The following is a 26,702-nucleotide window of genomic DNA, read 5'->3' on the forward strand; positions in this document are numbered from 1 at the left end:
TTTAAATATATGAATTGAATTCTCATTTATTTGAAAATGTTTTCTATTTTGTATCTGCGACTTTGCCAGTCGAACATAAAAAATGTTTCAAAATATAAGTACCATTACGTCATCAAAACTGACCCTATGGAGGTTTTTTGCAATAACACAGTTTTTTGTTTTACCGTCTGTCTCACATACAGTTCCTGATAATTTTGTTTGTTTTATGCTCATTTGTTGTATAAAAAAATCTTACAATTCTAACAATTATGTCCTAAATTCGATTTATTTTCTCTGCTTAAAACTCTAGCACTGTTGTTCACCTTTTTTTGTTGATCTGTATTGTATAAGTAATTTGCACTTTGCATGCGTGATCTAACAACATCTCTCTCTCTCTCTCTCTCTCTCTCTCTCTCTCGCTCTTTCTCTCTCTCTCTCACTGACTATAACAAAACTCTTCAAAGCAATATTAGCAGTAGTAGAAGTAGTAGTAGTAGTAGCAGTAGTGGAGTAATGTCTGTTCGATCGAAGTTGGCGGCGAATTAATCAAAAGAGAAAAACACAATTCTGCTGCTGCATGTGCCAATCGCGCAGAGCATGCTGCGATCTCAGTTTGAAGAATCTGAAGCTGAACTGAATTGTTTGAGCTTTGTGTTAAATTAAATAACCTAGGTGTGTGAGAATACTAAGAATGTAAATAAAATACAGTCTTTGATTTTTTTTTGCATGAGTTTGCAATTTAAACATGACTATTTAATGCTAAAACTATGTTTGTTTGTTTGTTTTCTAGGAACCGAACCAAATCAGCATGGCTTGCAAAAGAATTAGAGTGATAACGTGATAGTCAATTTGGTTGAAAAGGACGGATTATGTTGTCGCTTGTAACGAGTGCGCCGCGTAGCGGAGGGGGTTGTGTAATCTCTTGGTAACGAACTAAGAACTGGCACGCTTCATAATAATCCGATTTCACGCGAGAGAACAATGAGCTCAACTCTAGAAAGCTTGCTCGCTCGCGAGGTTCCCACAGTGCGAAAAACACGACAACAAAATGACTATTCAGTATCTTTCTTTTATTAGTCGCTTAGGTAATGTACAACTAGTGGTTTCCCCCTGCGCTTTTGCAGGGTCGTGGGATTTAAAAATTAATAAATTAAAAAAATAATCACAGCTTTTTTTCTCTCTTCTTTTAGTTATTCTGCATTCGATAACAGTTGTTATTCCAGATGTTGTCGTACACGGCCTTGTCCTTGCGGACCCGCCATAGCATAAGTTCTAGGCTAGCGCGGCTGTCCTCGAGCGAACAGTGGCCGATTGAATTGCTACTACTTATGGTGCTACTACTTCTACTACTGCTCTTGTCATAGACGGGTTGTTCCTGCTGCTGTTGCTGCATTTGAATGTCCCGCTTGAGGATGTTTTTGGTGAGCGACTTGAGCGACTGCCGGAACGGGAATCCGTTCATGTGCGGGAACGTGATGGACGTGTCGATCACAGTTTTGTGGATGATTTTTAATACTTTTAGATCATTCTCGATGGCGTGTCCGATTAGGATGGTGTCATCGTAGATAAATTTGAGGAGATCCCTTTGTACTTGCCGCAACGTGACGAATTGGCGCGGGTTGGCAAAGTCCGCTTCCGTGACGCCCGAGTAACGCGTGTTGTAGTCGACGATCTCGATGTCGGGTTTAACGAGACGCTCGTACACTAGCTGGCCGTCGACGGACACCACGGTGACCTTGGTCAGCTCGAGGCCTCGACCCGTGTAGGACATTTCGCAGTCGAGGGCGTAGACGCCGTCGCTTTCGCTGTCGTCCACGATCAGATCTTCTTGCTGCAGCAGATCGATGCAATCTGCGTTCATGTTTTGGTAGTAAAACTTGTTCAACAGCAGTTTTTCAAACAGTTTCAGCTTCCTCGGCGAGGGTTGCGTTTTGACAAATCCGTCGAACGGTCCGTTGAAGCCCGGCAGCAGTCCCGTCCAAACGTGCAGCTTGTTAATGGTGCATCCTTTCACGTCCGCGTCTCCATTACAGCAGGAGTACACCTTCTTGAACTCGGCCCCGCTGAAGACCCGCGTCAACCTACCCCAGTGATAAATGCAGTGCTCCTGAGTCAAGTATTCCCCGTCCAGCGTGATGAAGAACCCTTTGTTACAGCGACAGCATTCACGTTCCTCGCTCGGCTCGATATCAATATCGCTCAGCGGTGACTTGAGCGCGGTAGAATTGCCCTGCGACAAGCTACGATACACCAGCAACGAATCGCTGTCGTCCACGTTGGTCGGCGAAGAGTGTCCGCTGTCCGTGTCGTCACTTTTGTCCGCCTCCACTATCTCGTGGCTTCGTTTCTTGCTGGACGCCACCGATCGGGGATAAAACTGTGCCGCCGCCGGGCGGAAGAAATCGTGCGCAAATTTGTAGATTATCGCCTTGTCCGAGTCCAGCCCGTACTCCACCGGGAACCCCAGCTCCTTCATCACGTCCTTATCGAGCACGTACTTGCTCAGGTACTTGACGAGCTCGTTCTCGCTTAGATTCAACTTCACGTACTGGCGCAACGGCGACAGTCCTGCGTTTCTTTGGTGATACCTTTTACTGTTGTCGCCGCGCTGGGGCGAAGTCCGACCGCCGTTGAAATCCAGGCGACCTTGGTAACTCGAGTTTTTTTCGTGCTGACGATGATGATGATGCTGCTGCTGCTTGCCCCCACTAGAGGAAGAGCCGGTCGACGACGAGGACGACAACGAAGAAGATGACGCCGACTGAGCCACAACCGTTGCGACGACTGGAGTACTTTTGACCGGTGAGGTAACCACTTTTGGATCCGTCCCGATAGGGTCGTCATCGCCACCGCAGACACGCAAATTGGTCGCACAATTGCCGGCGTTGCCGCTGTTACTACTGCCGTGGTTGCCGTTGGATTTTTTGTACTGCTGCTTCTTCTTCGTATATTTCCGCTGCTTTTTGCCTGCGCCTGGGGCATTTGGCGAATCTTCACCACGAGTGCTGCTGCCACTGCTGGTACTTCCACTACTTGCGTTGCTGCTGCTGCTGCTGGAGACCACGTCGTTTACATCGCCGAAGGCCGAAGATGTGGATGTAGTAGCAGCAGAAGTATTGCGCTCATCATTTGCATTAATATTCACATTAATTAAATGATTGCCGTTGCTCGATTGTGCTGAAGGCGAATCTTTACGTGTGTGTGAGAGAAAGAGAGGGAGAGAAAAAGAAGAAGAAACACAGTTTAGAACCATATTGTTCAAATGAGCACGAGCTTAAGCGTTTGGTTCGTTCTTGATTTGTGGGAGCCTTTCGCGAAGAATCAGTACTATCAACACTCTCTACGAAAATGTGGAGTTACACAGTACGGCGGAAAAAATACTGGTTAGATTTGATTTATTAATTTATTTGTAATTTAATTCAACAAAGTTCTAGTGACATCAGAGAGACAAGTACTCACAACCAGACAATTTGTGCTGTGTAACTCCACTCCAGATCTTACTGTCTAAGGAAACCCGCCGAAGAGTGTGACGCGAGCCGCCCCCATGAGCAGGTATTATTTATATATACAACACCAACGACAAACACCTAGAACTAAGCCTAAAACACCACCAGCAGCCAGCAGCAACCAACAGCAGCAGCACCCGTGATACTCTTTATAAACACGCCGAATAGGAATAGTCATGACGCACCACACTATTGCGCGATGACCACATAGGCAACACATTAAAAGTAGTTAACCAACTGTATTAATCACAGAACAACAAAAAAAAACTAAACTCTTCAGTTCGATTCCATCGAACGGCGTCACCACCCCATAAGGGTGACTAACTCATCTTTTCCCCATGCCCCCAAAAAGCACTTGTTAGTTGGGTAGTTAGTAGGCGGTGGATTTAATGTAGGTTGGTTATTGAGTGAGTCACTAGTTTGATGAAATGGAACTTCTTGGAATTCTCTCATTCTATGCAGCTTTAAAGATAAAAAAGGAAAAACAAACGACTATCCACGTAACCACGTGTCCACTGAAATTTTTAAATAACTTTAAAATAAATTGAACACGTGAATTTGAACCAAAACAGCAATACAACGAAAAAAAAAGCTTGCTTTAAAATTATTGGATTATGTTTTTATTTTTAGTTTTGATTGAAACTTTAGAAAATATAAAATATAGTATCGACAAAACTAGCTTAATGGAACATATTTGTTGATTTCACTATGTCAATGGTTTTACGAAACTAATTTTGTAGAAACCTGATTTTTTTTAACATCAAAAATCGGGAAATTAATGGTAATAAAAAAATCTGTTGAAAAATTAAGCCCTATTGAAAAGCCAACCATTTGTAGAAAAGCAGTTTTTGATTGATGTATGCTGAGTCATGATTTTAATGTTTTTCTAAAACAAACATGGCCGACATGGAATGATACCTCTCAACGGTCAAAACAGATCGACTGCAAGCTTTGGTGGGACCGAAAACACATCGGATGTCAGATGGAGGTTTCTTACATCCTTTCTAATTTGTCAGCGAATTTGGGCACTCTCAAGCCATTTGCAATTCGAGATGCAATGCAATGCAATCCACTTTAACGATCCCCAGGTCTTTTGTGGGCTCTGTTGCAAGTTTCTGCTCATTTCTAGGCGTCCCAAGGTTATGTGTGGTGAGTCACCCAAAACCTCTTTTACGCAAATGGACCGACGTTTTACTTCCTCATCCGATAGAAAGTCAGGAGGATAAGGCGGGAGTCGAACCCGCGCCCAACAACAACTTAGGGATCGGCAGCCGAAGCCGCTAACCATCGCGCCACGAGACCTTGCAATTCGAGATATTTAATTTAAATATAATCTGAACATTTTGAAGACAACACATATCGACACTTAAGGGTAATCCGAAAGATTATCTGACGACCTGATATTTCTATATAACTTAATAGTAACTAGAAAGAACAATCTAAAATAAGTCAGTTTGTTAGATTGTAAAAACTGGATGATTGTCGTCATCAATTAGATCAAATGTTATAAAAACAGAACAATTTAAAACTGTTCGCATAATTTACTTTTCTTTGATTTGAATTCATGCCTCTAAAGTTAACAGAAGAAATCTGTCGCAAGTAACAAATCGTTCAACTTCCCTGCCCTCCTACCCAGCTAATTGACAATTTCGTCGCCGTTTAGCGCGAGGCGCGAAATGGGCATCTCCACGTGTTTGAATCGGTTGGCACGAGCGCGTGTTGTCGTTGACGTAATTGTTATGTAAACTCTATGTGCGAACTCGCTGGTTCCCTTGCCCGCGTGCGCGCAAAAAAAAGAAGGATGGTTTAAATTACAAACATTTCAGTATGTTTTGGTACGTGACCTTGCGGCTCCAACGATCCAACCAACCAACTGGCGAACGGACACACTCACTCGCCGGAGGAGAGCATACAACATTTTCGGCCACACAAACACCACGCGATCCGTGCCGTGTGTAGTAAACATTACGCATCTCTTGGCGAACTTACGCCGTAACATCGGGCCCGTAACCTTTGATAGTGGCTTCAATTGAGCTTGAAAACACACGTTTCGTGGGGTGCGGTTTTTTGTGTGTGCGTTTTTTCGTACCAACCGAATCGCATCGCAGTGTGCGCTGAAAGTTTTGTTTGGCACCTTTCCAGCGGTGTAGATAAAGAATCTTTCTTCCGTTTTGGTGCAAGATCGTGACCCGCGATCGAAAAGGGCATCACGCATCACAAGGTTTAAGATTTCTTGAAATAACGCAAGTTTTGGGAAGCGCTATAAGTTTACAAACTTGCCAAGTAACCTTCACTTTGAATTGCGAATAGAACGCGAACAAAGTTCATGGAGATTTTGAAAGTGTGATTGTGTCCGGTCTGTGCTAAGATAGTAGACCGGTTGCGGGTTTCTTCCCAAATTCACACGTGTTTTTTTTTTGAAATTAAATATGTCTTTATTGAACTTTCTTATAATAATTACATATCATTTACATTCTAAGTGGTATGGCTACATGCTCTTCATCTTTGTTATATTTTTCGTTTTCTTATTAACTGTTCACATTCATTTATTTACTTCAAATTGTTTTACATTTTTGCATTGAATCGAATACATTTGGGTAAAAAAGAAAAAAAACTCACTTTAACAACTAATCCTAACTTAAAACTAAGAAAGCAAATTCATTGAAATATTCAAAGTCATTAGAACGAGTAAACTACAAACTGTATTTTAAGATAAATCCTCCAAGCGTTCTTACTTGTTCCGCACGAGTTTTGCAACCACGCAGTGTTGTTGTCATCTCGATGAAAATGTTCATAAGTTCTTGTGGTGAAAACAGGTCACTACTGCCTTCATCTGTTGATGCTGGTTGGTTTTCCTCGGTTGCTGACTGAAGCCAGGAGGTGTTGTATTCTCTGCAACTTTTGGCCGCTGATTCAACGGCAATGGCTGCAGATTTGGAACCACTCGAACAGATTCCGCTCCAGGTGACGCCAAAGCAGGAAAATCCACGTCCGTGAAAGTTGGTGGTGTTTTGCGACGATTTGGTTGGTGCCTCGTCGTCGCTTGCTGCCGAATTTTCACAAACTCAGCACGTTTTGGGCAGCTTCGATTCTTGGTCGAATGGTCGCCGCCGCAATTGAAGCATTTGGCTTCTATGTTCTCGTTGATTGTTTCGCAAGCTTGAGTTTTGTGCTCACCTCCGCAGGTTGCACAACGACTCTTGATGAAACAGTTCCTTCCACCATGCCCAAACTGCAAACAGTTCGAACATTGTGTCACGTCACGGTGCACTGGACGATAACGTTCCCAAGTCACGATGATGTTGAAAATTGCCCGAACTGCTTTCAGCTCAGACGGCGTTGTCGATCCTTTCTCGAGATGAACCAGGTACAGTTGATCACGATACTTGATGTCCTTGTTGTGTCTCGTCATCTTGAAGACTTCGATCACGTTCAACTTAAGAGTTTTGAGCTCTTCTTTCAGCACACTCACATCCATGTCGTACAGACCTCGGAGGACCTGTTTCATGGGGCGTTTACCTGGATCGTCATGGCTGTAGTATTCAATCTTTGTGTTGTTCAGGAAATCCCGAACGTAGTTGTAATCCTTTCTGGTAGGCAGCAGAATTTTGAGTCCATCAGCACACAAGCGAATGGATGCTCGTAAAGCACCAGATTTGATAAACCCGGTCAGCCACTTTCGCACCGAATCCGATGACGATGTTTTCACAAAAATGGGTGGCAACTTTTCCCGTCGTTCAAATACTTCCTTCTCGCTCACGTCTACAGGGAGGGTAGCGAACTGGTTTCAGACGAATCTTGAGCGTCCTTGCTCAAACTGCCTGGCTTTGCAGGTAGCGCTTCGGCATTCTTTAGCTTTTTCAAATCTGCCGATCCTGCTGGTGAGGACCGCCTCTTTTTCTTGCCGTGAGGCATTTTTTGCACTTTTTAGCACTTTTTTGGTTTGTGAGGGACGCACGTCTGACTCGCTTCTCTGCTGATCGCAGACTGATCGATTTATTATTTTATTCAATTCACACGTGTTCATTTCTGGTTCCAAATAAAAGAGCGCGCGCTCGACGAACGTTCCGGGATTCACAATTTACAACTTTTGCTCGTGAGTAATGGCAAAATTTACCCAGGATAACTTTATGGAAAAGTTCGTAAAGTTGTTTAATTAGTAATGATCATGTGTTAGTTGATGTTCTTCACAAAAAAATATCATAAATAGTTCAAGCCGGAAGGACTTTTCCTGATTCGCAAAGTTTTTTTTTCGCGGAAAGAACGAACCAAAATAGCGAAGAAAGCGAAAAAAAAACTCAGCTTACCTTCAGCACACGTTGCCAGGTACTTCCCGTTCCTGGAAAAGTCCATGTCGAACACCTGGCCGGTGTGTCCTTTGAGTGTCGTGTACAGCCATGGGTGCTGGTAGTTGGCATCTGCCGTACGTTGCTTTTTGACATTCGTCGAAATGCTCGAGACAGCGACTTTCCTGCCACCACCGCCGGTTTTGCCAGCTGGTGCTGGAGCCCCGCCGGAGGCAGCTGCTTCGTTTCCTGCTGTTGGGGTCCGATTACCGTGCTTTTGCTTTCGGTCTTCGTTCTTTTCGTTTCGGTTGGATGCGTCATCTGCAAAGGTGAAGAGAAGAGAGAACAAATATTAGAACATTTTGTTTTGAGATAATTTCTAGCTGTTTTAAAGAATTAGGCTACACTGCTGTTTAAATATTGATATTCAAGCCAAATTGTGACATTCTAGAAGCTAATAAATGTCGATAGTATGCAAAATTGGGAGCACACCCAAAAGAATACTTTAGACATCGAACGTAACATACAAATCATATTTTTTGAAAGCTGATCCGGAATCACACGAAGGTGAGGCCGTTCCGAGCACCCCTTAAAATAAAGCACAGGTCAAGTTCTTTTTCGTCGTTTTGAAAACCCTTCACCCCATCCAGATTTGGGTGTCACTCTTGTTAATTTGCGTCACCGGTCTCTTCTTTGAGCGCACGCTAATATGCCAGCTTTGACATATTTTAAACTAATTGGAGGAGCAACATTTACTGCGTCGTCTGTTTGAGCACAGATTCCAAGTGGTTTGTTTGAAAGTACCATCGCGAACAACAATTTGAAGCGGTGATTTATGAATGAGGTGAGATTGAATATTACTTTACTCAATAAACATTAAATGAACACGCATAAAATCGGTATATTTATGAAACTCAATCCTGCTGCTTACCAAATCAAACATTTTAAGCTCAACCTAGATTTCGTCGACAGCGACAAAAAGTGACATCGATATCTTCGGGTAACACGTGTTTGCCCGTCGCTCCGAATTTATCAATGCAGTCGAGTTGGAAGGAAAAATAATCTTGTTTACTTAGCCGCGCCAGAAATAATGTAAACCTTCGCTTTTTTTTTGGAACCACGTGCGTTGCGAATACGAATTTCTACAACAATGAACAAGGAGTATTCGATATTTTGCACACACTTGAAAAGGTGCGTTGAAATGGGAAAACAACGTGTTCATGAATCAATTTGATCAAATAAATATGAAGTCAAATAAAAATATAGTAAATGAGCTCGTAAAATTTTTCACAGTATACTTTATAATTAACGTCGACGTGCCTCCTGAGCAACGATGCTATCAAGTAGACCAAAATAAGTGCACCACATTAACTTCGTTTTCTGGTTATAAAAATGTTCAATTTCCCCTAAGACTAACGGAAGAGCAGATGAGCCACATTCGCGCAGTATTTTATAGATATTTTCCCCCATTTCCCCACCACGGTATCATCACCATCGTGTTGCGCGCTATGACACGATCGTGATGAAGAAACTGTAAACAGCGCGATGCGCGACTCTGAATTCAAAACGGAAAGAAAGTAAAAAGAAAATATCATGAAATTCCTTTCTATGTCATCATCATCATCAATGAAAGCTCGTCGCCGTGGTCGTGCGAAAGTATTTCGATTCCGCGACATCTTCCCACCCACCGACCTGCTGTGGCACGTGAACCATCCCAGGGTTGCATTCTCCGCTTGGTTTTGTCGTGGTTGGGCGGGCTTCCGATACGGGGGTTCGCTCTTCCGATTGTTTCAAGATCGACACCGCTTATTAAAACTCTCGCACATTAAACTATCTCGTTGGGGTGAAACTTGACGCTGGGGTGCAATTTAGCTCTCGCTTTTTGCGATTTTTTGCAACCCCCTGCACGTCCCATTAGCATATATTGTTTGCCTGTTGTTGTTTTTATTGGAGCGCTCCTGCGCGAATGTTTTTATTATGCAGCTGAGCTTTTTTTTGTTTTTGCTTTTCTTCGCCATCAATTGTTTGCCGATCGCGATTGGCGTGTACTTTCTAAAAGGTGACCAACTTTTCATCGCGCGCGCTCTCTTCCCACCATCGCGCCGATTAACGATATCGCGCCATCGTATCCATTTTTGCATGCATAAACAGATTAAATTGAAAAATTTTAATATGTGAATTCAAGTACCGTACGGTTTTTGGCGTTTATTTTTTTCTCACAAGATCGCGCGCGCTTTTTTTTTGTCGATCGAAGGAGGCGCGCGGACGCGGTGGTTAAACCAGTTTCGCTGCGCGCGCGGGCTAACTGTATACAGGTGCTGGGTTGGCGGCGGGCAAAGCATCCGAGCAGGCCAGGTGGTTTTGGCATGGTGGTTGGTAACCTGTCGGCGGATTAGGGTAGGTTACCCATTTGTTGACTCTTTTTCATGAGTAAGATTATTGTTTTAATTTTTTCTTATTTATTATGAACATTTTAACACCGAACAATGTGCTGTTTGAATCCCTAATTCAAAACAATCGATTAAAGAATAATGTTGAGTTATTTTTAGACTTTTTGTTTATTAAACGGAATCGACGTAACATTTTATAATGTGGCCCTCTTTAAACCTTGCGGTCAGGGTAGGTAAACCATCACCATCGCACTATCATTGATGCATATTTCGGTGCGTTCCTCGTCTCTTAAAATTTCTCTTCTCTTTCGCAGCCGAGTGATGGTCGGCTTGCTATCGCGAATATCGAAAGCCCATCAAATCGACGAGAAATACCCTCTCGCTGGCTCCGATGGAACTATCGTTTCAACCGGAGAGGCACGCACACGAAATTGCTGTATACATACACTGGAGCTCACGCACACAAATGAACTCATTTCTACAGGGCTTACGGGCGAGAGAATTTCACGATTGCTCTTTCTCTTGCTTTCTGAGCGAGGGGACTGGCTGTGTGAGAGATTTTTTTCCGTCTTACGCATCGGTTTGTTCGTTGCTCGCTATTTCGTCGGCGTCGTTTTCGCTTCGCTCTCTTGATGCAGTTTTGGGAGAACGCCAAACATTTGATGATTTGAGCGAGGGACGATATCGAAAAGCCCTCGCCATCGGCGAGGAAACGAGTAAATACCATCCCTGCTTGCGGTTTCGTCAACGGATCCACAGGCGGGTATCGTTCTTTTTGTGACAAGAGATTCGAACCGGAGACCTCTGGATTATGAGTTCAGTGCGCGGTCCGATCGATCCACACAGGCAGACTTTTTGTGTATGCTTTGGCCAAAATTTAGAGAGAACGATAGCATCGTTTAACAAATGTTATAGCTACGATTTTCCAAATAAATCTATAAATCTATTAATCTGACTTACAAAAATGTTTTAAAATCAAGTCCATTCTCATTTGTTTAGTGGGGAGGGCATAGGAATTGGTCTTAGTAAAGCTATGAATTCAAACCTGAAAGCAGCTTAACTATAGCAGCCTTTTAGCATAGCAGAAACTTGTAATGAGCCCGCAAGACCTGTGGGCCTTAACTAAAAAGGTCCTCAATTAGGCATCTTACCCTATGCAATGAGAGCACGCGCGCATTCCAGAATCGGCCTACTATGGTGCATGATTTCTATTGTTCTAGTATCGAACTCAATGGTACTTCCCATGACTTCCCGTTTTACTGGAAACACATTTGAAAGTGTGTTTTTTTTTCAAAATCTTCCAATCAACACCAACCTAACGGAATCATTCCAATCCGCCTAATTCCCACCCTGCGTACACGAAAAAGAAAAGAATTCCCGAATTCGTTAATTGTGTTCATGAATTTGAGAACCACGAAGGAATATTTTCACGTTTGTAGTGCAAGTCTGGAGTTTTTTTTAAAAAGGTCCAATAAACCAATTTTTTTAGTTTTTACTATTTGGATGTTTTTGAAACCGCCTTGAGTCAGGGATATTAAAAAACACCCAAAAAGCAAAAACTGCAAATTTGGTTTATTGGACCTTTAAAAAAACTCCAGAAATGCCCCATACTCATGAATAAATTCCTGTGTGCTTCGCAAGTTCATGAACACAATTCACGATTACGGGAATTGTTTTTTTTTCTGTGTACAACCGGTCCAGCTCGCGAAGACGCAAATAAGCAGGCCGCGGCTCGGCGCTGATATTCAAATGCGGAAATGAATTTACACCGCCGCAGAAACCGAAACCACTATCAGCAACAGCAGCAATAAAGAAAAACAACAACAATGAACGCCGTAGTGTGTGTGTACTTGAACGCGCCGTGGAAACAAAGTTGATTAAACTTCTCAGAGGCCGTGAACGACGCGCGAATGAACGGAGCGTGCGGTTGTGGCGGCGACGAGCCCATTCTTCTGGTTGGTCAAGTTTTGCTATCTGTCCGGATCCATCATAGCCAATCGCCACCGCGCGTTATCGACGTGGGAAGCGGTTGTCTGTGACTGTGGAGTGGTATTGGTTTGATTGAGATACCACCGACAACCACGCAGTTGATTGAATCGTTGAGCTGCGGTTAGTCGGAGCTAATTCTTTGTCTTTGGTTTCTGGTTCTTCCGGGGAAAAGGTTCACTTTTGGAAGTAACCAAGATTGCGAATTTCCATGGAAAGATTTCGTCATCCCCAGCCTTGACTGCGTCATTTGCGATATCGAAAAAAAAAACGTGATTCACTCCGTTCAAACAACCGGTTCTGGAATTTATCATCTTCTCTGGAATGCTTCCCTTTGTACAGTGCACGAACGATGAGAAACGGTTGAAAGTGGGTATAATGTATTTATTGTTCCAGTGTGTGGAAATTCCTCCCCGTTCTCTACAGTGGTTCGTGGATCTCCAGCTCGTTACGATTTTGCGCGCTGCTTCCCACCAACCGCAAGCCTTCGGAATTCCGCTTTTTTCTGTCCCCCAACTCTGCCGGCCAGTGACCTCAAAACCCACAACTTGGTGCAGTCTGACAGTGGTGCATCTCATAATCGGAACGGGGCGTGCTTACTCATCGGTCACATCCTCGAGACTCTGTACACAGTTCAGTGCATCGGTAGCAGTATAGCAATGCAACAGTCGGCATTGACCAGAATAGATGAAGCACCGCATTCAGAGGGTAGACCTTCTCGTACACTAAGGATTTGTAGCGCGCGCACAATTGCCCATGTAATTGACCCACGTGGCCGCATTTTTTTTCACTTGATCGTGTAGCTGATCATGGTTGGGTTGAGCAGATATGCTGTACTCTGCATACTAGATCACAGATCTTTCTTGAATAAATCAAACTAGTTTTCATCACTATAACAGTAACTTTCAAGTGATACTAGCCATGTTGGTAACATGATAACGCTCGATGTTTGTAGTAGCTTAGTTCATGCTCGTTGCAAAATTACAAGCTTTAGTTAGCTGAGTATAGTATAAATTGATGTTTTTGATCATCTAAAAACTTACTTGAGCTGAATATCAATAATAAATTTTATACTGAAAAATATCTAGGGAAAAATTAACAAATAAATCTTTCCATGCAACATCTCCAGCACGTGCACATGACACAGATAGACCGAATCAAATTTATCTATTCGCGAAAAAAGATTCCACCAATACCAACTTCAAATCATACTTTTTACAAGGTATGCGATCCCACACGCACACATCCCTACACAAAAACCACGCGGATCGCGGAATCAGCACGCAAAAGATACGCCATAAAGGAGCATACGAGTCTGAAACGGCGAGCCTCCTCCGGCGACCAGTTTCCTGGAATCTGGCAGCATGACAGCATTCCATGGCCATGTGCGCGCGCATCTCAACCTCAACTCTACTCAACTTACCCTGCCCAACCCTCTCTTTCTCTCTCTATGCCTCTCCTTCCACCATTCACGTGGGGATCATTTCGCGCGTGGACCTCCTCGACTCACTTTTCAATGAAATGGAGTTTTTATTCTTCCGTTTTTAGCGTCTGCTTCTTGGCGCGCAAAACCCGCTTGCCGAGCGCCACCGCCGTGTGGGCACCAACACCTATCTGAGAAACTGACTTGGCGTGTACAACTCGGCTGGGTTATTGACAGTATTGCTGGTCAATTAACTCTAAGAACATATACTTCATTGATGGGGGAATTGCGGCCAATCTAACAGAATACACACACACACACACACACACACACACACACACACACACACACACACACACACACACACACACACACACACACACACACACACACACACACACACGGACGCACGGACGCACGCGTGCCCATTACACGGTTCAACGAGAGCCTTAGCAACACGTTTAGGGGTTAACACGTGGTTCCGGCGAGGTACGCCACATTATCACGTAAAAGCAGCGTCCACTTGAAGATGACCGTAGCGCGATTGCAGGCGAGACACAACTTCCACGTGTGTGTATCTCTGTGGAACAATGCATGTCGCTCTTGCCCGTACATGATGAGATAAACGAAGAGTACAGAGATACGTGTCGTCGCAAACTCTACACGTCGTCACGTGGCACAGCCGAATGTTGTCACCTTGAGCACGCAACACGAACATCCAGTGATCGATAAATCACGCTTTTGTTATGGAACGACAATCCATATAAGTCGCTCGAAGCGTTTAAATTAATGTCGTAGCCGGCTAATAACTCCGAAAGAAGCCGCGATTCAACCGCTATGGCAGAACCTGGCAGAACAATCCAGTTTGTTTCCTCCTCGCTTCCCGCGGCGATCCTAGTGATCGGTTTCGAAAACTGCCTCAAATCCGGCAATGTTCGCCTACTACGTAGTAGCATGCAAATATCGCAATTTATGGATTCGCGTTCCCAGCGTAATCCAGGCCCATTTGATTTACAATGTGTCTCTTAGAATCACATGTGCACCCTCGCGGCCAGATAAGATTAGTCAACCAGCAGCAGGAGTGTTCTAATCTTAGGCTTTTGCTTATTTTCACACGTTTCCGATAAGAAGGACGACGCTGGCTGGTAGTACGAATGCCGTAGTGACAATGACGATGGTGTTGCTACTGCGAAACGCAATCAAATTCTGTTTAGATGGGCATTCGAAGATATTTGAGCTGGTAATTTCATGGTAACGAGATAAGTGCGTACTGTTGAAAAACCTTTACAAGTTTCAGTTTTGATTCATAATATGTAGCCTATCATGCTGAAACTGTGTTTCGTGTCCTGTACGGTTTAACCAAGAGACGAATATGCTAAGTCACGCTCGTTTTCATAATTCTGCACTCGGCCAGATCATGAAGGTTGTTATGTGTTTGCCTGCCAACGTTTTGTTTGCTTTTTCCATCATGTTTGACACTATTTGCCTTTATTGCTGGCTAAAATTATAAGCATGGTAATGGTTAGAAAACATTAATTTAAATCGTTCAATATTCACCTAATAGTTTGCATAGATTCTGTAAATAAACAAGCTTTACAAATTTTTAACAATTTGCTTGACAAACACCTTAACAGTAAGTATTTCTCAATTTTTAATAGCAAAGGACACAAAAGATCTTTTGCGGATAATGTTGCCTCCAATCTCATTTCAAATCGGTAGCGGATTGATTCTCTAGTTCCGTTAACCAAAGGTAATTATCACTTCTATCTTTTCTCTCGTTTCACACCCCAAATGGTAAATATTGCATCTGCAGGAACATCGCAAAGGCGTGTAAATCAAACCCTGATGCAAACGGCCGAGCCAGCGCGTAAATTGACAAAACTAGCATCAGATGATCAGGTTACATAAGAAGTGATCAGTTTGGTGGATCTTTCCCGACGATCAGCCTACTCCGATCCGATCATCAACACTTCGATTCGTCTTATTCGACGAAAAAACTCACTCGCGTGACCCCACGGCCTACTGTCACCCGTGCCGGGTCGATGACACGAACCATGGGGACCCAAATTAGGGCCACCACAACACAAAACAGCATCGGGCACAAACAATGTTCGCTCGCGCGGCCATTAAATTTTGTCGTTGATGTCAACGAAGGCCAGCGGGTGGTGGCCGTCTCGAGGGTGACATTGCGAAACAGCATCGCGGCTGCTGCTGCTGCTGCTGCAACTGCCCTCGGGGTTGGCACGAATAATATTTTTGCGACGAAAGATGACAAAACGCCCGCGATTTCGAAAGTCTTGTTGTTTTTTGATGTTATGGTTTGCTTCGTGAGCTGTTTTAACACTTGGACTGTCAAGCTTTCCTTAAACTGATTTTGGTTATATTTGATTACACATTAATATGACTATTTGAAACACATTAATATGCCAGCATTGACGAATTAGGGGTAAGCACATCTACCCTAAGTATAGTCGTGCTTTTCAGCTTGATGTCCTAGGTGTTATTGTGATTGTGTGAGAGTGAAAAAAAAACACCGCATACTACGATGCGACGAAGATCGTGACGATTTGCGGCTGTTACGTCACATGGCGAAACTTACTCTTTTCTCGCATTCGAGTCCGAACGAACAGAACGAACCCAAAGAGGGCCACAACAGCGGCGGCCACCAATATCAGCTCCAGGGACATTTTTGTTGCCGGGGTTTGTAAGTATCGAGAGTTTGACGATATTCGGTGCTAAATCTGGCGCATTTGATGTAACGGCGCTCTCTATGTATCCAAATACACTTTCACCACACTTTCACACTTTTCGAGGGGTATGCACTTGTATTTTTTTTTTATTCGCTAAGCTTCTTCATTGACACCAGTTTGGCTCGGCTCGCGGGAAGAGAGAAGCTTTTGATTATATCATCACTCACTAATTTTCGACTCATCCGCGAGGGGCTTTTGTTCGGATTACGGACAATTGGCCAGAGCTCTATTGTTGACACACTTTCACGTTCGGTTTCACTTTCTTCCGGGAGGCTCCCCGTGTCCGTCCCTCAGGTTTTGTCGTCACGCCGCGAACAAAGAGAACGCGCGACGCACACCCACGGTGAACGCTCGTACGGACCACGTGGTATCGTCCGCTCCACTGCCCGTTCTGTATTCCTCAATGCTTCTTAGATGACTAAAGAGATTCTCGGCGCGCTGTGTCGTCGTCGGACGACTCTCGTCTTTCTACTACTGCTGTGTATCTGCCTATTCTCTGTTTGAGACTCACACGATACACACGATATATTTTTTGCTTTATTTATTCTTCGGTTTTGCTCGCTTCTACAACTACAGCGCTGTTAAGGCGGGCAATACACAGCCTGCACACATGCGGAACAAAGTGTGTACAGGAAAATCGTCAAAACGACTGGCTAGGATGCTGTTTCGGCGAATCTCGTGCAGTAGAGGGAAAAAAACTATTTCATTCACTAAACTTGCCCCTTCCGACGACACTGTTGCATCAAAGGTGGCGTGTTCTAGTTTGACAGGCTCTCGAGTTTCGCGTTTGCGCAGTAACGAAAATTCTCATAACACAAACACAGTTGGCTGGGTCCTTCTTTAGGCACACTTCCTGTGTATCGCTAACAATGCAACGTTCAACGTATGACTCATTTAAAACGATATCTCAAAATCCCTTCTTGCAGACAGCACTCGATAGCTTTATTTCGTATCACTGGAACGATCCCAGAAGGTGCATCCATCGCTTCCCGATTAAGCTTTTCCCACCACTAGTTCAGCTTTTTCAGCTTCATTTCCTCTTTGCACCATCTGCTACACCACTCCACTCTCTCCTCTTCTTCGAGTTTTCGCTCACAAAAAAAATCGATTGATTAGTTGGCTTTGCTGGTGCAGAAACACTCGTGCCGAACCGTGCCGTGGAAAATCTATATTTAACTCCTCAGTCGGCGTGTGACAGCGCGTACAGTTTCTCGACCTTTTTTCCAGCAGCGCGCGATCGTGCCCCCCTTTTCCGGAATCAACTCAGCGTGGCGCCAATAAGCGTGTGACAAGATAAAAATCGATCCCGGCGTCACCATGTGGGAACTCCATCAAGTAGGCTGCGGAAGCCAAACCCCGGCGTCCAAACGGAAGACGAAAGCCCACAAAGAATACGAAAATCAAAGCAGGCTGACTAACTGGCGGAAGCGCACCACTTTACACAAAAACCGCGCTCGCTCGCTTCTGGGTTCCTTAGTGCAAGGTACTAGGCACGAACTTTAACACGCACGTATCGCAGAGACGAACTCGACTGTCCTCGACTAATGCTGCTGAGTAACTAAACACATGGCGTTGGCGCGAGAAACGAGGAGAGCGCGACGCCGAACCCACGGAGTATAACGGTGTCTGAACGAGAGAACAAACCAGCATAGAAGAGAATCGAGAGAGGAGGGTAGCCGGGCAGACTCGATACCCCAACGACCGAGGTAGGCTGTGCAGCGGTTTGTTGAGGTAGTCGCGATGGGAAATCCTGAACCAGAGCGCTACGCCTACTAAGGGTGGAGTGACTGGCTGCTGGGTGGCGCAGATGGTCGAGATTTTTGAGAACAAAAGGAATCTTTGGATATGACGGGAAAACCCGATTAAAGGACTACCGTCCTAGTTGAAAGTGGTTCCGCTCGGGAATCAGGGGTAATGGGAAACACTAGTTAATTTTAAGAAATCCCTGCAACTGTTCACTTCTTTTTGGCGAATTTGTGCTAGCTGGTCAGCACATTGAATTCCACTTTTTTTTTTGGAAAGATAAAGAAACTATTTACTTAAGCGTCATTCATAAAGTACGTCACTCTTAAATCGATCAAGAATAGAACTTATCTGAATTTTCGGATGACTTGTTTGACGATTGTTGCGGTTCGCAATGCTTCAAATAAGTTCATTGTATATTTACCGGATTAGAATAAAAATAATTGCTGGGGAAAAATAAAAATTATATTGGTTAAATTGTCATGCAAAATTTAGTTTTCAAAAAATAACCTAGCATGACGTCAAGGCCTCAAGGACCATACACAATTGAAACAAATAACATTAAGAATAGAACATCGTAAATGGAGTGGCCTGTACGGTCTGATTCAATCAGAACAGCAAAATACTTCGTCACTTGTTCTAGAAAACCTACTTTGAACGTTATCAGGTACGACGAGAAGACGGGATGCCAACAGGTTAATCGTTAATCAATACTAAACAACAAAAAATGTGCTGAGTTGCTATCAGCGCGCAACGTGTGCACGGCACAAACTACTTCCGCGCTTGAAGGTCATCGCTAATACACAGACCATCTTTGTTGTAAGTCTTATTATGAAACGCTGCTACTACGTCGTCGATGATAAGATGCGCCCGCTTATCTGTTTCAGTCGTATTTGTCATGACGACGTGCGGCCGTTTCCGGGTGTAATGTCGCATCAGTAACCGATAATTCTGCCGAATTCTAGCAATTTACCCTTCTATTTTCGATTTCCATTGAAGCTCTGCACAATGTTGACCCCCATATTGTCGTCACAGAACGGCACTAAACTCAATGTAGGCACTACTTGGAGATTTGAGGGTCGGCCTTTCTTGAAAGAATTGCCACTGCTTACAAACACCGTAATAAGTGCTGCTAACCTTCTTCAACTCAGTAAGTGGAACAACGCCACCGCAGCTGGGTTGCTCTCCAAGGAAAAACAAACAGTTTGCTCTGCTCTGGCAAACAAATCTTGCTCGACGACGCCATCGAAACTTGGTCCGAATCGAGGAGATACTCTGGGAACCTTCACAAATTCTTTTCTATAAATTGTTTGCATAGATCTTTAGCAGCATTCCAGAACAAACCAGCTGATGTGCCTTGTGCCCTTGTGCTAATTAATTGGCAGACTTTTTTACGAGAGTGGCAAATGATTATTAACTTTATTCAAATCTGGTCGAAAAATTAGAACCATAATTTCTTTAAATGGTCCTATGTTCTATAAGTTTCCTATGTATAATAGAACAGTAAACTTGAACTAGAACTAGATTTGAAATTATAACAGGCATGCAACAGTTTGAGTAATTTATCGTCACTGAGCATAAATATGATATTTAAAATACTCCAGAGTAATCTGGGAGCACACAACGGACCAAAATTGAGGGGAAGTGCATTTATTTCCATCAAGAACCTTATGTTGACTCTCCAGTATTTCAACGTCCGATTTAAGCTTCGAAAAAGCGTTTTTGACTTAAATCAAGTCCAGTTCAGACTGGATTATTCGCAGTCTCAGTTAACCGACGATTCAATCATAGGAAAGGTCTATATTAGGTATCCAGAGGCTTGTTCCGGTGGGCGAACTGAGCTCAAAACCCAAATATGAACTTGATTGGACGACACAGGAGCTGGCTCCGCATTTGAATTTTAAATGAGATTTAAAACTTAACACGATTTGTTGTTCAAAAGTGTCCATTTCGTCCAATCAAGCTCATATTTGGTATTTGGGCTCAGTTTGCCAACCGAAACAAACCTCTGAATGCACGCCGTAACCCAAAACTTTCAAGGTTTTTCCTGATTTTATCAGCTGAGGATTTTTAGAGTAATTACCAGCAATTTTATGCATATTTCAAAAGTTCAATTCGCTGGCAAAGTGTTCAATTTCCATACCAAAAGGCACAAATCTTTTCAAATGTAACTCCCCTCACACGTTTGCTGTTGTCCAAAACTACTGGTGTGATGAAACTTACATTGCATACGACCTTGACTCAATCATGGCTCGCGAGGAGAGATCGTACACAGCCGAAAATGGCCGGAGATCGCGCCACCGTTTCAGAGTCTTCGCGGTGCAATATTCGCGCAGCATCTCCGGACCTTAGAGGGTCTTTGCCGTAAGCAGCGGCGCCGTCCGACAGATTCATGATGGGTCGCTCTGTTCCAGCGACTCAACAGATTCATGCCTTCCACACGTGGGTAATGTATTCAATACTCGTATATGCAGACAGTAAAAATAGAGTGGAGGGACCTGTTCTGCGATCGGTTTAAAGAGCATTGCACGAAAAGTGACAACGTTGACAATAGAAACGCTTCCCCTTTAAGACCCGGCTCGGCCGGCTGCGATGTATTCATGCTGAAGATCGTTACGAAATCCCTGTCGTTGGACACCTTCTCTCTGGTGCTGGTCGCGGTCAAAAAACTGGTTAAATTGTGCAATTTTTAACGATTGCCAGGGGTTGCCATCGAAAGGTGGGCCGCCGTGAATGTGCAGAGAGCCACCACGTTTTAGAGACCATTCCATATGCACGACCACGGCGTTACATAACTTCACGCGGACAGTGTGGTGCATCGGATCAGATTGCTGTCGTCCATGTTGGCCCAGAGTCGTAGAAGGGTATCGTATTGATGTGGCGACCTGAGCAAGATGTCACAACCATCAGACACTGGAATGGAGATAAGCTTGCACTTTCAGTTCAGTTCAATTCAGGCATGTCCCTGTAACCTACTGCTCATTCGCAACAACCAACTTTATATCTAAATATAGAAGTAAAGTCTCATCACGAACGGCAATTCTCCAACTGATTCATCTCAGGTGCAACCTTCGATCGTAGATCGGGTCACTCGCGGGTTCAGAAGTCCACTTTACAGCGATGACGTGGCGATCACAACTCATGGAGCAATCCGCGATGGCGCCGCACCACGCGGATTTTGTTCAAGGAACGTCGTTGTCGTCGTTCCAAAACGCCACCTTCGGTCTCACCAAATTAATTCGGCCATTGCTCGGTTCAACGGCAGCAGCTGTACTGTACTGGATGACTCATCCACGCCGCAACTCATCTGAAACGGCTCGAAACAAGACCGTAACGCTCATTTCTGGAGAACACAACACCGTTGTGCGAAATTTTATGACCTGATAAACTATGCGCATGAGTTACACCTTAAATTGGTCTTCAAAAGAATAGAAAGCACCTCTGCTTTCATTTATTAATTTTCGTATTCTTCTTCGCAGACAAACAGGAATCTAAAATTACTTTCTCATTTACATTGTTTTTAATTTTCATGGTTTCTTCGTTGACTTGATGAAAATTAACACAAACAAGTCAAAAACAAAGCCAAAAAGCCAGCCAAAAAACGATGGTAAACAAAACCGACAGTGTGCTCTGCTGTGAAATTGAAAATTGCTCTTGATTTAAGTTTAAGTAACGGAACAAGCTACGGATTTTGCCCTGAAAAGTTTCATTGCTTGAGAAAAATATGCCACCTGTGATTTATTCATATTCTGGATCATTACAGTTTATAACGCTCTTTGTTGTAAATATGATAAAAATCTTGTCAAAACAATTTAACTCATCCGAACTACCTTCACATTTATCATAAAACTGAGAGCACTGCTCAAGACATGACTCTGATGATAAAAAAAAACATTAAATGGTTTAAAATTCACCTTGAATTTTGGCTGACTAAACGTTCTAGTGCCTTAAAAATGATATGCTGTAATCGCATTAGATCATGGTTAATTATAAAGTTTTTTTTTTAAATTTTCCCATTATTTAAATAATCCAAAATGACAACATGTCAACCAAAATAAATTATGCCAAACACTTTGTAAACGTCTAACCCAACCAACTCAGCAGATTCGAATTTGTTGAGTAACCCACCACCGATGACTTGTGTTTGTGAAAGTTGCACGTGAATGCTGCTGATAGTGGGCCCAACCGAGCTATTTGCCATTACATCACCGAAGCTGCTGAGCGCCGCCGTTTTGATCTCTGGTATTTTGCTCTTTTTTCAGCAGAGTGGGAACGACTTTGATGCTGCCGGGGTAAGATAAAGCGCGTGTGAGTACCTTTTAAAAGTTTTGATGCACTTGTGCTCGATCCACATTGGATATAAATAGTACAATAAAGTTTTTTTTTTAATTTATAATAGCTGTTTGCAAAGTATCAAATCGAATAGTGAACTTCAAAGTGTTTAACTCATCATTTTAAACTTTATTAAACGAGACGGGAAAAATCTTTTTTCAACTAAATCAAATAAATTCAGATGCATTGGATAGACGAGCTCTTGTTCTGACTTGTTACATGAAAAATTACTTTCTTGGTCTAAATTTTTGTTGAATTTTTGACCTCTAATGCCTTACAAAGTAAGGCAGCATGGACTTATATTTACAGTATGTAAAAAAAAGTATTAAAAAAGTATAATGTGCATAGTTGGGCCCATTTTGTGATGAAACATGAAAACAATTTAAAGTTTGACAGAAACTTAGTACTACGTTTTGTTCAGAACTCATGCCGAACATTTTTCTATAAAAAAGCTCATGAAAAGATGATTTCCATAAAAAGTTATATAACGAATACTATTACAGAAATCAAAAAAGGTGCAAAAAAAAGTTTGTACACCTTTCGAAAAATTTAGTAAGGATTTTCCGACGACGTAATTCCGGGTTGGTACGAAATTCCAACGAGAAATCTATTCTAGCGTTACAAATACCTCCAAAACAGTGTAATGCCCACTCCAGAATGTTTATTTAGCAATTCTATGATAATATATTGACATTTAGTTAAATTGAAAGTTTGCAAAATTAAGTTTAGATAAGTTTTATTTAGAATTTCCAGAGTTATATAAACTTTTATACTAAGTAATTAGTAAACTTTATATAAAATCCAAATATTTTTTTAATCAGTCAAGGATGCCTATTTGTAGTTGGGAGACTGGGTTTAGGATGATTTGTCAACAAATAACTTTATTTATGTTAATTTTTCGAAAGGTGTACACACTTTTTTTGCACCCTTATTGATTTCTGTAATAGTATTTGTTATATAACTTTTTATAGAAATCATCTTTTCATTAGCTTTTTGTAAAGTTTTGAATTGTTTACATGTTTCATCACAAAATGTGCATAGTGCCCAAGGGGTGTAAATACTTTTTTTACATACTGTATGTCAGTAACTTAAGTAAGTTAAGTTTTATAATTTAATAATAATTGTAAAAACATACTAAAAATTTGAGAAGTGACAAGAAAAAAAAGTAGAGATAAAAGAAAAATTAAGATGTACTGTAGGCTAAAAACTATTAGCAAACTAATTTAAAAAAACAGGAGAAACGCATACGAAACAATTTAAACTGATAAATAAGAAAAAAAAAACAAAACAAAAGTGGTAATCCACCCTTCGGTGGTTGGTGCCTTCCTCACATTTAGAGGATAATGCTATCTAAAATAGTTACAAAAGAGTAGTGTTCTATCAACTTGATTCATTATTCATACCATCAGATTGGGTAGTCAGATCTTCATAATTCAGGGCACTTATGTACTTATAACTTTTGATAGGGTTGTCAGATCTGCAATCTATTGAACTCGTTGCAAATGTCTTTTGATTACCTATCCAACGACAGGTTGCATGATAGATCCGGACAACGCTTTCATTAAAATATCTGAGATCCGGCCTCCAAAAACTGCATAAATAACACTTAAGTGTTATAACTTTTGATAGGGTCGTCAGATCTTCATTCTTTTGAACTCGTTGAAACGTCTTTCGTATACCTTTCTAAAAATGTATAACATGACGGGTTTTTTTTTACAAAAAAACACCCTTTTTACAATCTCCCGGACTTATGTAAAAATCGTTAAAACCGTCCAAATCGGTTCAGCATGTGCCGAGATAATCCAGTGCAATTTTTTTATCAACATCCCACCACACACTCAGACATTTGCTCAGAATTTGATGCTGAGTCGATATGTATGCATGAAGGTGGGTTTAGGTGGTCATATTAAGAATTTCGTTTTTCGAGTGATTTTATAGCCTTTCCTCAGTAAGTCGAGGAAGGCAAAAAGCAAATCTTTCCAGTTCCACCCTTGAAGAGTATCGGGGCCAGCATTTACAAAACGGATTCAGTTGCAGTTTTTTTTTTTACTCAACTAATGTTAACATATTAAGGTGAATTGTCGCCTTCCTAAGGTGTCGTTAATAAGGTCCAGCTTGTGACGATGCACTACCTTCCCTTTACTAAGCAATCAAATCTGGAAGAGAAACGATTACTAGTCGTGTTGGTCAGAGCCGGGATTTGGACCCGGGATTGAACCCCGAGCTTACGAGGGGGATGCGTTACCACTAAGCTACGTGTCTCGGTTAAAAAACGGTGTACCGTCATCAGGGGTGACATTGGGTCTGCGGGGTGAGATTGGGTCATACAAAAATGCTGAAATTTGTATGACCCAATCTCACCCCCCAGACCCAATGTCACCCCTTATGACGGTGCAGCTGTGGATGTTAAGATATCCCAAAAAAAGGATTCGGAAGTGTGATAGATATCCCAAAAAAGGATTCGGAAGTATGATAGGAAGATCAGATAGATTATTTTGCTACATATTTGCATGCTGTTGGCAGACAAAACTGCTTTACTATTTATTCTTCTCACCGATATCCCACGAGGAAGATTCATTTTAATTCAATTTATCCCTTGGTAAGCCTCAGAGATTCGAAATTATCGAATTAAAATTTCTTGGCATGCTTTTGTGCATCGCTAGAAATTCTTGTATGAATATACTAACATTACAATGCTAACAAATATAACTGTAATTTACTACAGCACGCAACTCCTAAAATTTGATTTTGGTTAAGCAAGCCCAATCAGCATTCATCAAACCAATTGCCAAAATAGTACAATTCAACAACAACGGTTTTATTTTAAGCTAGACTATCAGAATAACAACAATCACGTCAATTGCAGACTTCACCAGTAATTTATATCGCAGATTTGAGTCTAAAGTGTTATTATCTTTGATAAAGAATGCAGAATATCCAGGGAAAAGTGTTCCGTGGAAAAGAAACTTTAATAAATTTTATAGTTTCTTCCGCTGTGTATTTGATTAGTCATGTTTTGCTTCCACAAAATCGCGCGAAACCGCTACCTCACCAATACTTGTTCCGTTTTATAGCAAACAGGTCTTGCTGGTCGTGGTGTGTTTTGAATGGAACTCCTCAGTGTTTTGGTATAACCATTGCATTGCTCGACGTATACGACGCTAACCATCATTAATGACGTCTGGGTAAGTTGAATTTCGTGGGGCATCCACGTCGTTTCGTCATCGCAAGTATTTGGCGGCCGCCAGTCATAGCTTTTGCAGCGCTGACTCATTGAACGCTTTCGAGAAATCGAGTCCACGAATCGGTATCGCTGCGCTATACTAGACTTGTGTTTCAGTTTGGCTTGGCGAGACGGAAATACGATCTAGGTTCTTGTTTGTTTGGCTGAGCTTATTTCAATGGCGAGAATGCCCTCATTACAGGGATTCGAGTGACCGTGACGCAACTTGAGAATCGGTATCCGCGTCGTCTTACTATCTCTCACAACACTACTGCGTTCAATCGTCTGCGTTAATCGTGCTTAGGTTTGCGAAATCATCGCAAGAAAACGTAAAACACACTCACCTAATTTTCCCGTTGACGATGGCGGCCACGGCGATGAAATCATTTCGGCTCTGAGTTTGGGTTGCTTCTTTTTGTTGCTTTTGTTGATTCTCACTTTTCGTTGTTCACTTTTATCGGGGTCAGCACTGTTTTGTCGGTTGTTTGGCGCACTTTGGGCATATCGTTTAACCAACGACATGCTCCAGCCGTTTGTGGATTTTGATGAGTTGGCCATCGGTCGAGATGGCCTCTGATTTGCTTCCGTTAGCTGTTGCTTGTGCTTTAATGGAAGATGATATTCACCTGAGGTCAATGTCCAAGGCGGCGTAGATTCTGCGGTCACTAACATTTGTGTTGTCGTTCGTGTCGCCAAGTTCTTGCTTATCCTTCTGTGCTTCTGAACCTCACTCGCGCAAATGAGTAGCATCGTCTTCTCGCGAGCAACGGTAAAATTTTCCCTTGTTTTTTTATTACTATTTTCGAAATCTCACGGGTTTTTACACGAGAGCACACTTTTGCAAAATTGCACACTTGAACTCTTCCTTGAGATGCTGTCGCCGTTTCTCCTTTGTGTCCAACCTGGTCAGGATGTAAACAGTTGCACTTTCAGCGCATTCATCTGCTACTGCTACTGCTGCTGCTCGTCCAACTTGCTTCGACCAACTTTACCCTGTAAATGTGGAAATCCAAATTGTTTTTGCTTTTATCGAACACCACCACAACACAGCCCACTATGATGTCGCTCCGTTGACTGAGTTGGA

The 26,702-nt window shown here is 42.6% G+C and overlaps 1 protein-coding gene across 2 annotated transcripts; it reads right to left on the bottom strand.

The window, feature by feature from the left end:
* LOC6034456 lies at positions 1 to 26,702 on the bottom strand. 2 transcript variants are annotated; one of them, XM_038249165.1, is made up of 3 exons: positions 25,963 to 26,702; positions 7,793 to 8,092; positions 1 to 3,168 (listed from the first exon to the last, which is right to left on the bottom strand). In XM_038249165.1, the coding sequence occupies exons 1-3, from the start codon at positions 26,366 to 26,368 to the stop codon at positions 1,166 to 1,168; spliced, it is 2,709 nt and encodes a 902-aa protein (XP_038105093.1). In that variant the 5' UTR covers positions 26,369 to 26,702; the 3' UTR covers positions 1 to 1,165. The 2 variants fall into 2 exon arrangements, with proteins under 2 accessions (XP_038105093.1, XP_038105103.1); XM_038249175.1 differs by lacking the exon at positions 25,963 to 26,702 and adding an exon at positions 16,170 to 17,867.

This window comes from Culex quinquefasciatus, chromosome 1 (assembly GCF_015732765.1).
Source record: "Culex quinquefasciatus strain JHB chromosome 1, VPISU_Cqui_1.0_pri_paternal, whole genome shotgun sequence".
NCBI classification, from domain to species: Eukaryota; Metazoa; Arthropoda; class Insecta; order Diptera; family Culicidae; genus Culex; species Culex quinquefasciatus.

Coding starts and splice junctions, on each gene's coding strand:
- LOC6034456 (XM_038249165.1), bottom strand. CDS start 26,368: ATGCTACTCATTTGCGCGAGTGAGGTTCAGAAGCACAGAAGGATAAGC. Junction 8,093..25,962: donor ATCGTCAACGGGAAAATTAG/GTGAGTGTGTTT, acceptor TCACCTTTGCAG/ATGACGCATCCAACCGAAAC. Junction 3,169..7,792: donor CCTGGCAACGTGTGCTGAAG/GTAAGCTGAGTT, acceptor ACACACGTAAAG/ATTCGCCTTCAGCACAATCG.